At 40.2% G+C, this 16,594-nt stretch overlaps 1 protein-coding gene across 1 annotated transcript in view; it reads right to left on the bottom strand.

The window, feature by feature from the left end:
* Positions 1 to 8,913: 8,913 nt before the first annotated feature.
* LOC133464112 (cilia- and flagella-associated protein 46) overlaps positions 8,914 to 16,594 on the bottom strand; it is a 145,141-nt gene continuing 137,460 nt past the window's right edge. Inside the window, exons 57-60 of the mRNA XM_061746098.1 lie at positions 12,869 to 12,950; positions 12,535 to 12,671; positions 9,212 to 9,304; positions 8,914 to 9,023 (exon numbers count right to left, since the gene is read on the bottom strand). Coding sequence (XP_061602082.1) covers positions 8,914 to 9,023; positions 9,212 to 9,304; positions 12,535 to 12,671; positions 12,869 to 12,950 — 422 coding nt within the window. The remainder of the gene's footprint in view (positions 9,024 to 9,211; positions 9,305 to 12,534; positions 12,672 to 12,868; positions 12,951 to 16,594) is intronic.

The raw sequence follows: 16,594 nt of genomic DNA on the forward strand, positions 1-16,594 counted from the left end.
GCCAATAAGCAAGTCCACTTCAGCTTTGATGTGGGGAACATGTATGCCATTCAAATATGGCCACCTTGCCAACTGTTGGTCTGAGATGATATTACATGTGGACACAGGCATTTTCTTCTGAGTTAAGACTTCTGGAAGGTAGTGACATTGTTTGTCACAATAACCAGCAATCTCCAAGCCTTGAAGAATAAAGCTTGGTACTCTCTGGTTTGAAGCCATTGTACGCAATTGAACTGTAGTTCTCCTTCCATTCGTCTTCAACTTCCTCATCAAGCTTTCGGAGCAAAAGGTTGATGTGCTTCCTGGATCCAAAAATGCATATGTGTGAATGATTTTATCACCTTTAGACAGTACTCGAGTTGTAAAAAAAAATCAGGGGGGATGGTGGATTTTGTCATATGGGGACAGATAATTTGTGCTGATTACAAATAATATAATATATTACAAATAATAGCACTGACCAAAACACCTGCAGAAATACTGCAGGAATGACATAGCAGCAGTTAAATGCAGCCTTCTGTAAGCTTTAAATATCCACTGGGCTTACATCAAATACATCAAAACACAACAATAAAAAACACTTTTCTGAACTTATCAATATGACTCTGTCCTTCACAGGATAAGTAAAATGGATCACTGCAAAAACTCACAATCTTAACAAGAATATTTGTTTTATTTCTAGTTAAAATGTCTCATTTTAGTAAAAAAAAATCTCATTACACTTAAAACAAGACTCATCACTGGAGAAAACAACAATTTTCACCTGTTTCAAGTAGATTTTCACTTAAAATAAGTAGAAAAATCTGAATGTGGAACAAGATTTTATTGCTTGTAATGAGAAGATAAATCTTGTCCCATTGGCAGATTTTTCCTACTTATTTCAAGTGAAAATTGACTTGAAACCGGGGAAAATTGTCAAATAAGTTATTTTTCTGGTGTTATTTTTCTGGTGATGACTCTAAATGTTGAAATAGCAGTAATACCAAAATCATTGATGAAATGACATAAGGGATGGAAAGGGGGGATGGCAGTTTTACAGGGGGGATGATTTTTACCGTTTTTATTTCAGGGGGGATGCCATCCCCCCTCATCCCCCCTCAACTCCAGTACTGCCTTTAGAAGCCTTTACTTGCACTGGGAGGATACTAAGAATGCCATCACTGCTACCGGCTCCTGTATGTCCACAAGTAGAGACCAGAGTATTGTCCACCAGATTTTCCTGTAATGCGTCTGTGTCTGTGTGCTTTTCTTTCTTACTGATGTGAAGAACACTAGGATGCTTTTGGCTGCAAACTTTGCATGTCATGCGCCTCTCGCAATCTTTGCTCATATGCCCACTGCATAAACAACCGAAGCAGATGCCTTTCTCCTTCAGAAAGCTAATCTTTTCCCTATGTGTCTTCTTCTCCAGCAGGGGGCATTGTTCCAACCCATGATCACAAGAGCAACACAGACACAATTTTGATTTTGTGGGCTGACCACTTTGTCTCTTGGCTTTGGTGTTCACTGCCAGGTCTTGAGCTGTTCTCTGATCCGCTGTTACAACAGTTGTGGCAAAACTGTTTCCCCTGATCTTTGTCCTTGCCTGTAGTTTGTTCTTGTCCCCAATATGGCTTGATTTTACATAGTTGCTGTCTTGCAAATCTCCAAAGATGGGATCAGATGCAATTTTTACTTGTCTTTCAACGAAGTTTACAATGTCCAGAAAACAAGCTCTACGCTGATTGCGCTCCAATAATTCACTTGCTCTTGTTCGCCATTTTTTCTTCAACTTGTAAGGAAGCTTTTGGATTACAGCTCGCATGTTTGATGGCATATCAAGCTCCTTGATGTATTCCAACTCTTCCATTGCGTTGCAGCACTCACGCAGATAGAGTGAATAAGCTTGCAGACCTTTGACATCTTCAGCCTTTACTGAAGGCCATCCAAGCACCTTTTCCACATATGCAGCAGTGATCTTCAACTCGTTTCCAAAGTGCTCCTGCAGCAACTCCATTGCTCTTGTATAGCCTTTGTCAGGAGCCATATGTTGACAGCTTTGTACAAGTTGTTGTGGCTGTCCTCTCGTGTACTGCTGAAGGAAGTACAGGCAATCTCCCTTGCTGTTGGTCTTTTCTCCCACACAATGCTGAAAGGCTCTGATGAATGCTCTGTAAGAAAGAGGATCTCCAACCAAAAACTGGAATTTCTCTTAATGGCAGGGAATTTGAACTTTGCTGTTGCACCAGAAGCTCCGTTATCTGGTTTTGTTTATGTAATAGACAGTAGAAATTATTGTCCTGGACATAAGATGGTATATACAGACTTGAATCCAACGGTTGTGTTGCTGCTCCATGTGCTTGGAATTCTGATGAGTGTATATTGGTTTCTGCTTTAGGTACTTTAGGTTGACATGGTTGTGAAAGAACTTGCACATTTTTCTGTTTTATTAACAAGTCACTGTTTTTCCTTGCAGCCTCTGGTAAGGGATTAAAATCTTTGGCATCAGGATTTAAAGGTGTATATTTTTTCTTAGGTCTTGCACCTTTCCTCGTATATGATTCCATCCCACTTGTTCCTGTACTTTGTCCATGGTTGCTCATTAACACTGCTAGTTTAGCAGTGGAAGCTGCGATTTCTGTGTCAAGTTTAAGCTGTTCCCTTTTCCTCCGTAGCTGCTCAGCTTGTTCCTCCAAATCATGTTTTTTCTGCAAAGCAGCAACACGGGCCTCAAGTGCAGCTTTTTCTGCTTCAGCTTGAATGCGTTTGGATGAGATAGCAGATGAACGACCACTCTTTGAGCTGTGTTTGCTTCCATGACTTGATGATTTGTAGGATGTATTGTTATTTCCAACATTTGATATACTGTCATGAGGCTGCAACTCACACTCAATTTCAGCATCATCATTTTCATCATCACCAACAGCAACATCACAATCACTCAACCATTTGTTAACCTCATCCACAAATTCATTTACACTGAGCATCTTGGCTTTAAACCATATTTCATGTTTTTCAGCTTCTTCAGCTGGCAACAAACCCAACAAAGTGTCCTTTTTTTTGCTTCATTACACATCCACTTGTACTTATCAAATGTGCATTTCACTTCTTTTTCACATTCTCTGTCAGTCATTAGTTCAGCAATAATCGCCTTTAGTTTGCTTGCTTTATTTAATTGAGCTTTTCTTGATTTTTGCAGATTGTCTAATTTATCCATCAATGCTTTTGCTGTGAGTTGCCGTGCACGTTTTGTAGTTGTTCCTGTCTCCGGATATGTTTCCATATTTTTTGCAGATGAATCACCGTTTAAATGCGCTTTGATGTTCTCACTCTGCCCTTTATTACCATCGACTTCATTGTCCATTGGATTAGGTTCAGAAAGCGCTTTTTCACTTTGCAGTTCATCATCCATTGTGCGTCGGTATTTGTAGAAAAACGGTAGTACTCACAGCTTGACAGTTGCGCTGGTTGTTGTGATGTCCCACTGACCTGTTTGTCCTTTTCCTCTTTTTTTTTTTTTTTTTTTTACTCACGGATTGTAACGAAAGTAATCCATTTCAAACTCCGCTTGTCAGCTGATCGCCCGGTGCGGCTCGGTTCCAGTCAAGCGGCACCGCATTAGATCCAGCTCGATCCAATAGCAGCAGTCTCCTAGTAGCGCTGCTTCACAATTTACAACTGTCCATTGACAAATCTCACGCCCTTCTTCTTAGCGAGTTTGTGACTTTTTGTTATGACGATTGCTACTCAAAAGTCTTTCAGGGATTGCTTTACCGAGACATAGAAGTTTTGACGCGTGAACTCAGATACACATGACTGTTTATTCCAATATAAACATGATCCAAGTAAAGTGTGCATGGCTACACGGTCACAAACTGTGAGCTCATCCCGGTCTCAATCACCTGCAATCAGTTACACCTGCACCCGTGAGCGCACCTAAATCACCTCTTGCACCCATACACCACCTAGCGTTCAATATGTGAAAACAACTAAATAAACAACAAACTATTAATGATCAAACATGTATAATGGCTGCAACACCCACTACCCCTACTTTTCATCCCTACCCCTAAATTTTCCGCGTTCCCGTGAGGGTAGTGGTGTCCCAATTCCTCTTTTCACCTAGGGGGAGTGGAGAAAACGAGGGCGAGGGGGCATCAATCTAACCCTACAGAGCGAGGGTTTTCAGATGCACACTAGCTGACCTAGGCCAGAAAAATTTCCCAGAATGCTTTACGTCATCATTTGCAGACTGAATCAAAAAAAAACATGGCAGACATTTCTTCTTTTTTAGTGAATAAAATCAATATTTTGAGTTAGTTTCTGCATAAAAATGCGTTTTGATTACATTTCTAGCGAGAAATATATATTTTACTTTCATAATATTCTATTTGACTTCTATTTGAGTCCTAAAATTCATATATATATATATATATATATATATATATATATATATATATATATATATATATATATATATATTTATTTCACATGCCCATTTTTACTGTGTTTGAGTGCGTGCGGTAAAGATTGGTCCCTCTGACCCACTTACATACATGTGGTCCATATAAAGGTCAATTAAAAACACCCTTTGGCTGGTACTCTTTGTTTTAATATTTATAACGGTTAAGCAGTTCCTAAATTACTGTACCGATATTCTCTTCTGACTGTTGGAGCTCTATTTAAAGGTGTTGCGTGTGTGCACGTTACGAGAGGTCAGACATCTGCGGTCCCCCAGGAGGGTGAAGAGTCAAGTTATCCACAGGTTAAAAAAAGCTGCAGAGACACACGCAGTAGTGAAGCCAGCTAGAAAACCTTATCCTGCAAATCCACCTGAATGTCATCAGATAAATATCGAGCTGTCCACACATCATGAAACAATTACTTTATAAATGTTACATGATAAAAAGTACTTTGTGTGAAACTGCAGGATGCTTTGTTGAGACTTACATCCCCAACCTTCAAAAAACAGTAGGGGCGGTTCTGCGATGTGGAGTTCAGAGTTATGTTTAAATTGATTAAGTTGAACAGCAACTGAACGGAGCCATATTGGACCAAAAACACAAAATACAAATATGTCTGGAGCCGCAAAAAAGTCTTGTATCAGGCTTATAATGAAGGCAACACATGTTGCATGTATCTATATTAGTTATAACTGGGGGAAGATTTTTTTTTTCATCCTGCATTTCGAGAAAAAAGTCGAAATGTCGAGAAAAAAGTCAAAATTTTGGGAAAAAAGTCAAAATTTCGAGAAAAAAGTTGAAATGTCAAGATTAATGTTGAAGTACAATCTTGAGAAAAGTCAAAATGTCGAGAAAAAAGTCAAAATGTCGAGAAAAAAGTCAAAATTTTGAGAAAAGAGTCGAAATGTGGAGAAAAAAAACAACATTTAGAGAAAAAAGTCGAAATGTCCAGGAAATAGTCAAAATTGTGTGAAAAAAGTCGAAATGTTGAGAAAAAAGTCGAAATGTCGAGAAAAAAGTCGAAATGTCGAGATTAAAAAGGAAAGGAAAAGGGAAGAAAAAAAGAGAAAAAAAAGGAAAAAAAGAAGAAGAAAATACGAAAAAAAAGTCAAACCTTTTTTTAAAAAGCTCCAGGAGCCACTAGGGCGGCACTAAGGAGCCGCGGGTTGCCGACCTCTGCTTTAGGGGAACCGAGCAGAGGGTCCTCTAGTCTAGGAGACCTCAGAAATGTGCTGTGGGGGTTCTGGTCGGACCATTCTTATTCATTCTAATGGCCACGATGGCAAATACATCAACGGCCATAGGTTTTGGTCCCCAAAATGCTGTCGGTTCTGTTAATTCTAGTCTTGGTGATCTCTTAGATAATAGAGCATTGACGTCACTTTCCCACTGGACCAGCCCCCTTACTCACACTGAGTGGCAAAAATGGCTGCAACTAGTGGAGAAGACGCGATAACAGCCGATTATCAGCTTAAATTAAAGGCAGTTGGACTTGACAGTGACCCGTACAGTTACCAAGAACCAGTGGTCCATGGACATTAATATTTGGTACAGTTACCAAGAACCAGTGGTCCATGGACATTAATATTTGACCACGAATCCAGTTTCCTGATATTTATATGTACTTAATTTCTGCGCCGGGGAAATTCACGAAGCAAAGCATGAAGGCATACAAATGTCTTAACCCTTGATCCTACTACAAGGCAGGATTTGTTGTAGAAATTAAAGTGATGAGGACACCGAACTTTATGATTTGACCGTTTAACGTTAGCTACCCAAAAATCCAACATTCCCTGATACAAAATGGGAACCACAAATCCATGTTTCGGTGCCTGGAATCCAGTTGTTTCTGTGAATTGCAGCGATCCATTTGTCTCTTTTAAGCTTATTTTTCGGCAGTCTGTAAAACGATAACTCAGATTTCTTAATAAATCTATGAGTACAGTCGAGTATTCTTGGATTCTCCCCCGTCTACCATGGACTGCCCCCCATCCCACTCTAGGTTACATTAACATAAAGACTCCAATCCTGACCTTATGCGTCACATTAACGCACATCCTAAGTCACTTTTGCACAGACTCATATCCAGCACTTTAAAAACCTCATGTTGTACATTTTCTCTCTTTTCATTATATATTTGCTCTTTTATTTTATTGCACCAATCACCACAACAAATTCCTTGTGTGTGTTTAACAAATGTGGCAATAAACCTTTTTCTGATTCTGATTAAAAAGGCACAAGTTACAAATAAAAAGAAAAAATGATTTATATTAAGTGCAGAAATGAGAGGGAAGAGCACCAGTTATAGAGGGAGATAATGAATTGATTTGTGCCAGTGATGACTTCCACTCGGTCCTCCTTTGATTAACTGGGGCCTAATTCATTAAATATGGTGGTATTTGAAACCTTGGCATGTTGTTCTTGCAGTGAAATACATTTTTGTCTAAGGGGGTAAATTTACCAATTAACATTCAGTGTCTGATAACATAAGTCTGGAATTAACATTTGCAAAAAACAATTATGTTTATTTTAAATCTCTTTCTTCTGACGGGGTAAATTTAAGCTGCTCTCAACTAAAGTCATTTAAAGAGGATTTCGTGTTTGAGCTTTTGGGTTTACGTTTTAAAAAGGTTCACATCAGTTATTTTACGTGACATTTGAATAAAACTATAATTACTACAGTAAAAACAAGATATTATTCCAACATCTCTGAGCTTTGGTAAACAGAGAGGGAAAAATGTATGAAAAGAGGAATAAATAAGAGATTCAGTCATGAAGCTGCACCAGTTGAAGCCTAGCTAACCATAAGCTGCTGTTTTCCACCTCAACTCAGTCAAAGAGCTAGTTTGCTCTTCAAATTACTTTCCTCACAATCCGTATGTTGCAGACGAATATCGTGGTTTTAGTTTTTCATTTCAGTCTTTTTCTTGTCCACTTCCTGTTTTATTTTGAAACTGATCTGATCCAAACCCTTTCTTGATTCTTTGACTTTTGCCTCGTCCTTTCTTTCAGTTGTTGCTCTGCCTTTAACCCTTGTACTGTCTTTGGGTCAAAATGACCTAATTCTCCTGTTCCTTCTTTCCTCCTGCTCTCTCCTTCCTTCCTTCCTTCTTTTCTCCCCTCGTACATTCTTTCCTTGTTTTCTCCTTTCCTTCCTTCATTCGTTTTCCCTTTTTTCCTTCCCTCTTTCCTTCCTCCCTTCCTTCCTTCTTTTCTCCCTTCTTTCCTTCCTTCTTTTCTCCCTTCTTTCATTGCTTCTTTTCTCCCTTCCTTCCTTCTTTCCTCCCTTCCTTCCTTCTTTTTTCCCTTCCTTCCTTCTTTCCTCCTGCTCTCTCCTTCCTTCCTTGTTTTCTCCCCTCGTACATTCTTTCCTTGTTTGCCCCTTTCCTTCCTTCATTTTCCCTTCTTTCCTCCCTTCCTTCTTTCCTTCCTTCCTTCATTTTCCCTTCCGCCCTTCTTTTTCCCTTCCTCCCTTCTTTCCTTCCTTCCTTCTTTTTTCCCTTCCTTCCTTTTTTCTTTCTTCCTTCCTTCCTTCTTTTTTCCCTTCCTTCCTTCCTTTTTCCCTTCCTTCCTTCTTTTTTCCCTTCCTTCCTCCCTCCCTCCCTCCCTTCCTTCCTTCCCTCCCTCCCTCCCTCCTTTCTTTCTTTCTTTCCTTCCTTCCTTTTTTTCTTTCTTCCTTCCTTCCTTCCTTTTTCCCTTCCTTCCTTCCTCCATCCCTCCCTTCTTTCCTTCCTTCCTTCCTTCCTTCCTTCCTTCCTTCCTTCCTTCCTCCCTCCCTCCCTCCCTCCCTCCCTCCCTCCCTCCCTCCCTCCCTCCTTCCTTCCTTCCTTCCTTCCTTCCTTCCTTCCTTCCTTCCTTCCTTCCTTCCTTCCTTCCTTCCTTCCTTCCTTCCTTCCTTCCTTCCTTCCTTCCTTCCTTCCTTCCTTCCTTCCTTCCTTCCTTCCTTCCTTCCTTCCTTCCTTCCTTCCTTCCTTCCCCCGAAGACAGCACAAGGGTTAAAGCTAAAACAGGCTGTTTTTTTAGGCATTTTCTTTACTTTTAGCCTTGATCTGTTTCCTGCTGCATCCTCACCTATAACACCATCGTTACTCGAACAAACACTAGTGGTGATTAACGTGAACAGTACAATCAAAGTGCTTGTTAAGTTGCAATGTTTTTATTTGAAATTGACAGCATATTTTCTTCTAGACAGCAATTACACAGTTACAACAGGTGAGCTGAAACTCAACAGTGACAATTTAATGCCACAAATATAAAGAGCAAATACCTGAAAATGTTTATTATACATTCATATCCATCTACATGTGTCTATAAATTCTGTATATTGTTAAATCATATATTGAAAAAATTATAAAGAGTCAAAGATCATTTGAACTGCTCAAAATCTTGCATACGCTAAAATAAACTCCCCTGGCATTTGTGCACAGTCGTTTAGAGACGTAGCGGAGAAATACTGAGGGCTTACGGTGTATTAAGTGACAATTAAGTTAGGAAGTCCATAGAGAACACAGTTGAAAGCTGACGGTGTGAGAGCCGTTTGATATTGAACTTTGTCTTCTGAGTCAGTAAGGAGCCCTTGATCTGCAGGAAAAGACATAATTACACCAGTTAAATTTAATAGTGTGGTCTGTAGTGATTTATTCAGCTAAGCTGGAATCATAATGTTGAGGATTCTTTTTGACCCTGGTACCGTAAAACGTTTGTTGTGCATGCAAATTACATTCAAGAGTGGAAATGAAAATGAGGCTTGACGTAAAAAGGCACGGTACCGTTTGATAGTTTGTGACGAGGCGTCTCAGAGTTGCTCCCTGTCCTCAGGGCCAGGACGCTCTGGCCAGACGTCTGTTTGAGACTCAGCGTCTCTGCAACAAACGAACACACGCTGACTCAGCAATGCCGTTAAACATTAAAGGTATAGTCTGTGATCGTATTCAAAAACATTTATTGTTATACTGGGTGAAATGGTCCTTCCATCCTGAGAGTAACCAGTGAATAATGTGTTCAGAAAAAGGAAAGAAAAACATCCAACCTCTCTGACAGCTTTAATCCTGTAAAAACTCTGACCAATCTGTTTTTTGCGCACCGAATGGCACGGATTGGTCAGAGGCCCAGAGGATTGGCAGGAGGGAAAGAACCAATCAGATGCCTTCATTTTAAGTCCCACCCACGCCCCCCTCTGTCCCATGCGCACACTCGTCACGAATGTAACGGCTCACCCTGCTAAAAAGGCTAAAAAAAGAAAAAGCCAAAGTGCGATTCTGCGGCGCAGGTTGTCCGCTACTGGGGGTCTGCCACGGACCATGGGTTCCGTGGGGATGGAGGCGTCTCCATCCCGGCGAGGGTGGGGAGCGTCAGTGCGCTGCGGTGCCCTACAGGCTCTGTTGCCACGGCTACGCCGTAGGGTACGCGGCGACGCGCACCATTCTGCGTTGGTTTAACGCGGAATCATAAATCAGCCTTTCAGTGTGTGCTGTTCTGAACTTAATTTTGCTGGGATGTCGGGTCCCTCGGCCGAGACACAACTTTTGCGGTAGGCGTTCATTGTTGTGTCTAAAAATGATGCGCAGTGCCCACCCAATCAGAAACGGTACAGATATTCTGTGATATTTTTTTATATTTATAAAAAAAATAAAGGATCCCCATAACTTTGATTGGGTGGGCAGGATGCACGTTTGGGTGGACACAGCCCACCCCTGCCCCCCCCTAAAACCGGCCTGGCCTACAGGTGAATGAGACATGGGGTAGTTTTGTTGAAAATGTGCTGTCCAAAATGTCCTGGAAAACTCGACTCCTGCAAATGCGCGTTCCCCAAAGTTTGTGGGGGCGTGGCTTTGGACGGAGCGCTGACGGGAGGGGGAGGAGGGGGCGGAGCTTAGAGGAGGTGCCACTTTCAAATCTTGCTAGCTCTCCAACATCAAGGACTATACCTTTAATGTCCTGGGAAAATTGTAAATGCCAGAAAAAGAATATTTTTTTTTCCAGTTTTAAAAATGTTACAAAAACAACATCAATGTTTAAACATAAAAAAAAAAAAAAATGGCAAAAACATATAAAAAAACAGGGATTTGGGCATGTTTATTACTTTGGAATATTTTCTATTCTTTCCCAGCTTTTTGAACGGTTCCAGTCATCATGTGCCGTATTTTCAGATTCACACTCCAACTGTTGTCAGACCTGGACTGCAGACTTGCCGGTTTATCCTCTGAAAGCTTTTACTAGAGCCATGATGTTGTAAAAACAGAAGATGTGATGTGAATGGCAACGTTGTTTTCCTGCAAAACCTGAATATTCAGCCCTAGCCGTACCTTCATATATGTGTAAGCTACCGTACACCCTAATCTCATTAAAGACAGAGCAGAATAAGCCTGGGCCCAGAGAAGATTAGTCTTTTCTTGATATATCCCGCTTTTTGTTGTCATGTCATAGTTTGAACTACGCACTTTCTTACTGTGGAAATCCCAACGATATAGAGTTTTTAATGCAAAGGTACATGAAGATCCAGCGATTACAATAACTGAACATTACTTTTTTACTGGTGCACAGAGACTTTTGGAAATTTGCTGAAATCTTTTCAATAATATTTAGTGCAGATTATGAAATGTTCCTGTTTAGCAGGATTTTGAGAAACATTATTAAATGGATGGATTTTCTTACAATCAGCATTCCTAATTTCATACTAAAACCATGCAAATTATGTTCAGAGCAAAATCAAAAATGCTCCCTGACTCAATACAGAGGTTCTTTTCAATTCAGGAGAATTGTTATAATCTTAGAGGTGTCTGCAATTTTACTGTACAAAAGCTAAAAAAAGGTATGAAAAGGAGACGTGTCTCCATTACTGGAGTTAAATTCTGGAATGATGCCAACATACATTTAAAAACATCTCTTTTGGTTTTTAAGAAAATTGTTTGTAAAGCTATTTTTGAAGCTTATAAGTGCAATTGACTATCTGTTAATGTTTCTTTGCTTTTCTGTTGTTTCTTTGCTTTTCTATTCTCTTTTTGTTTTTTTGGAGGTCGGTAGCCACAAAAAGAAACTTGATAATATAGGATAGGCTTTAATAAGCAGTTTGCTTCAGCCTTTTCAGTCATTGTTCAACACATGATTATTGGTTTTGTGTGAAATGTTAATGCTGTGCACAATGTTTTTTGGTGTTGTGTTGTTTTTGTGTTGTCATGACTGAATAAACTTTATTCATTCATTCATACTCAGTCATGTCAAATTCCTGATGCTCCGTTGACTTCCTAACTTTTCTTAACTGTGATGTCGGGATCAAAGTTAGCCCATACATACCTGTATACTACATACATATAACATAAATTATCTTTCTAACCAGTAAAACAATCATTACTAATATATTTTAGTTCATGAAACATATGTTTTTAATTGTTAGTAAATCATTGCAAGCTGTTTTATACGACAGAGAATTAGGGCCAAACTAAAAAAAAAAAAAGGAAATTACGAAAATAAAGTAATAATAATATGAGAATAAAGTTGTAAAATTATCAGAATAAAGTCATAATGTTGCAAGAATAAAGTAGTAATATTACGAGAATAAAGTCATAATATTTTGAGAATAAAGTCGTAATATTAAATATATTATAAATATATAAATATAACTTCACAAGATGCTCAATATTAGAGTTCTTATAAATTAACACTTTATTCTTGTAATATTACGACTTTATTCTCATAAATTACAACTTTATTCTCGTGATGTTACGACTTTGTTCTCGTAATGTTACTACTTTATTCTCGTAATGTTACAACTTTATTCTCGTAATGTTACGACTTTATTCTCATAATATTACGACTTTATTCTATTACGACTTCATTCTCGCAACATTAGGACTTTATTCTCGTAATTTTACGACTTTATTCTCATTATATTATGACTTTATTCTCGTAATTTCCAATTTTTTTTTTGTCTTAGTTTGGCCCGTCGTAGTTTTAAATGTAATTTTACACAATATTTTGGAATAAATACGAACCAAATACCGTCAGATATAAAGTAAAAGTTTCATAATGCTAAATTGCTGGATATTAAGCGCACAGTAAAAAAAACAAACCCCCCACAAGAGTCCAAACCTACTATCGAGCACTGTGGCGACGTTGTGTGTATTCTGTTGCAGACTGCAGTTCCACTGGTTGAGGATAACACAGCCGACCCCCCCCACACTCAGCAGCAGAGCCGTCTCCAGCGGCTTCTCCAGGGAGAGTTGAGCCGCACTGGGACGGGAGGAACAGTGAAGTTATTAAAGGTGGGAACAGGACAATAAACTACCAGCTACAAATTTCAGAACAGAAATAAAAAGCCAACAACAACAAACACACCAGTGTAAGTGGGGTTGGTGAAATACAGTACACTCGGAGGGCAAAGGTGAAGCAGAATTTGATTTGAAATAATTCATTCAATGCTTTCTTACCTCTTTTGCTTTTCAAGATTTGTCTGGCGGAGAGCGCTGACTTTGTTCTGGACCCGGTCAAAGAGCAGAGCCACGCGGCAGTCTGAGGAGAGCAGTCGACAGCATCATTAGTTTGTTACAAAAGAATGAACTCTCCTCCAAAGTGGGCAGATTGAAAGCAGCAACACTCTGAAGGGAAGCAGGGGAGTGTTATTCTTAATGCTGTTCTGTAGGTTGCACTTTCCAACGTTTGAAATCAAATGTCTTGTTTTCTTGCTTTTTTTGTTTGGCTATTAAGAGCACATTTTTATCTGTGGTTATACACAGATAATCTATACCAGGGGTCGGCAACCCAAAATGTTGAAAGAGCCATATTGGACCAAAAACACAAAAAACAAATATGTCTGGAGCCGCAAAAAATGAAAAGTCTTGTATCAGCCTTAGAATGAAGGCAACACATGCTGCATGTATCTTTATTAATTATAACTGGGGAAGATTTTTTTTTTCATTATGCACTTCGAGAAAAAAGACGAAATGTCAAGAAAAAAGTCCAAATGTCGAAAAAAAAGTCCAAATGTCGAGATTAAAAAGGAAAGAAAAAAAGAAGAAAAAAAAGGAAAAAAAGGAAAAAAAGGTCAAACATTTTTGAAAAAGCTCCAGGAGCCACTAGGGCGGCGCTAAAGAGCAGCGGGTTGCTGATCCCTGATCTATACCTTAATATTAAGCAGGTCCTCCATGTGGTGTCAGAAGAGCTCTGACCAGTCAGGGTTTGCACAAAATATCTGAGTGTTTCCTTCCAGGGTGTTTGTAACACATTCTTTGGACCCTGCGGGTTGTAGGTTCCTCTGTTAACATGTATTACACTACACCGATGCCCCAACATCCCATCAGACTGGTATTTGGGAACTTGGGAGACCAAGTGAACGCTGTAGAATTCGAGGTGATTTAAGCTTTGACTTTTGACTGGTGCATTGTGTCGTGCCACTTTTATAGTGGTTGTTGAGAATAAACCAGGTCCAAATATATCTTTGCATGGCACAAAGCATTACTACTGCACAAAGTTTAACACCTGCAGAAGAAGAAGTGTAGTGGAGACGAGTCACTTACTCTATTACTATAGCGTTGCTCCATTGGCTACCCGTAAAATTCTGAATCCAATTAAAAATTTTAATACTTGCGTATAAAGCCCAAAACGGCTTAGCTCCGCATTATTTGCAAGACCTGGTAGTGCCTTATGTTCCTGGCAGAGCTCTCCGTTCTCGGAGTGCAGGTTTACTCGTAGTTCCTAGAGGGTCTAAATGTAGATTTGGAGGGCGGGCGTTCTGCTATCAGGCACCATTACTATGGAACCAACTTCCAATCTGGGTTAAGGAGGCCGACACCACCTCCACCTTTAAAACTAAACTTAAAACCTTTCTGTTTAGTAAAGCGTATAGTTAGTGTTTAGTAAAGCTCTAGCTGGTGTTGGTAAATCTCTAGGTAGTGTAAACTCTAGTGTGTTAGAGTCAGTAGTCATAGCTGCAGCTATAGAACAAGACTATAATAGTTAGTCTCAAATATAGCTTGGTGGTAGATATGCTGCTATAGGCTTATGCTGCAGGGGGGCACCAACATGATCCACTGGGCGGTGCCTCTCACCCTTCTTCTCTTCTCCTCTTCCCTTCCTCTCTTCTCCATTTCCATTTTTATTTATTATAAGTATCTCATAGCCATCATTTTTGTCCATCGTTCCTGTAGTTTCTTGTGCTGGCCCCCCTTTTTTCTCTTTTGTGCATGTTTGCAGGCCGGAGCTTCGGGAGCTGCGTGCTGGCCTGCGGTCCCGGTCCCCCCCCATCCCCGGTCATCCCGCTGCTGCTTCCACCTGCCTGTGTGGATGTCTGCTGTGTGCTGCTGATGTCCCCGACCCCCCAGTCTGTCCTTCGGCAGGAGGGTCCGCCCTTATGATCCAGGTCCTGGTCCAGGTTTCTTCCCTCCTAAAGGGGAGTTTTTCTTGCCACTGTTTGGCTTAAGGTTTTTCTCCCACTAGGGGAGTTTTTACCTGCCATTGTTTATGTAATAATTGCTCGGGGGTTTATGTTCTGGGTCTCTGGAAAGCGTCTAGAGACAACATCTGTTGTATTAGACGCTATACAAATAAAATGTAATTGAATTGAATTGATGTCATGGAAAAACCTATTAAACGCTCTTTAATACGTTCTTTTCAACAAAGTGAATACCTGGACTGAAACTGAGTGTCTAAGTTACCAAGAATAAGACTTGCGAGATGATCCATATTTCAGTAGATTTAATTAAACAGTTAAAAAGGTCAAAACCTACATGAGGTGTCTCCATGCAGAATGACGATGAAACAAAGCATAACGATTTTAAGGCATAAAGGATGATTCATTCTTACGATTCATAACATTTTAAGGTCAGTGTCAATCTTTTTGGAGCAGAGTACCAGTTTGTACATTTAGATGAGCCAAGTCTATGTTTTTTGGTTTAATCAAGTGGGCAAGGCTACATTTTCCCTCACATTTGATCTTTAGCTTAGTCCCACTCTCATAGGTTTCTTTGGTCGGTCTAAGAGGGGACTGACTCGAGGACTGACTAGGAATCCAACTAGGAATGCTGAAGCTCCAGCCCTGTGAGCCGATGCGTGACGGTGCTGTAAAACGACGCGCCGTTGTCCCACAAGGACGGAAACAGCTACTTTGGCTGTTTTTTGACGATAGCGGAGACATTCCTTAATATAAAGCTAAAGCTGACATTGTAACGTTAACTAAATTCCTTATTCTGCTTCAAATTCTCACAAGACTGTGATGACATGTGGAAAGAAAGGATACTGTGAGTTTCATTTAAGTGCTTGGGGTTTGAATTTCAGTGAATATGTCCAGTTTTTGTTCACTATCACCTCATGGAACGACCTCCTAAACCACTCTGAACTTGCTCTGTTTATTTCTTTTTCAATAGAACCAGGACATGGCATTTCAAAGTTCCCTTTTGCAAATTAGGGGATGTTCTCAGAGGGAACCAACAGAGAGATTTTTGTGTCAGAAGGTTCTGCTACGGATTATCTGCCTCCAGCACAGAAACTGTGACGCACTTGATCATGGTACGATCAGATGGCGACTGCTGGTGTGACGACACGCTGCTCGTGTCTCCTACAAGGCGCGTGTCAGCACATCCAAGGTCATCCATTGTCCACCAGTGTCTCACGTCTTATAATTAATTAATTATTCTACCCGACTGCCTCCAAAGTAACATTTGTTTCTGTCTTACACATCTCCATCCGTCTGCTGCTTTCCATGGAGATGTTTGATGGTTTCACTGACAGTCCACGCCAGTGAACCCAGTTTTAATAAAAGCAAAGATTACATCCTTTATGAGTTATGTTAAGGATTATTAGGGCATAGTGCGAAGGCCCTATTGTACCTGTAGGAATTGTTCTTGTTCTCGTTTTCATGCCCCCCTAAACGTGCCCCAAAAGTCACCAAATTTTGCACGCAAGCCAGGCCTGGCGAAAAATCTGATATTTAATGGTTTGCATTAATGGGCGTGGCCTAACGGCTCAACAGCGCCCCCTAGAAAACTTTGTCCCTCAAGCCCCACAACACGGTTTTACGTACATGCACGAAAATTGCTACACACCTGTATCATGTCTCAACTTAAAGAAAAGTCTCTTGGAGCCATGGCCGAAACGGAACAGGAAGTCGGCCATTTTGAATTAATCGTGTAATTTTGGCGCAATATATGCCATTTTCATGT

The sequence above is a fragment of the Cololabis saira genome, chromosome 17, assembly GCF_033807715.1.
Source record: "Cololabis saira isolate AMF1-May2022 chromosome 17, fColSai1.1, whole genome shotgun sequence".
Taxonomy (NCBI): domain Eukaryota; kingdom Metazoa; phylum Chordata; class Actinopteri; order Beloniformes; family Belonidae; genus Cololabis; species Cololabis saira.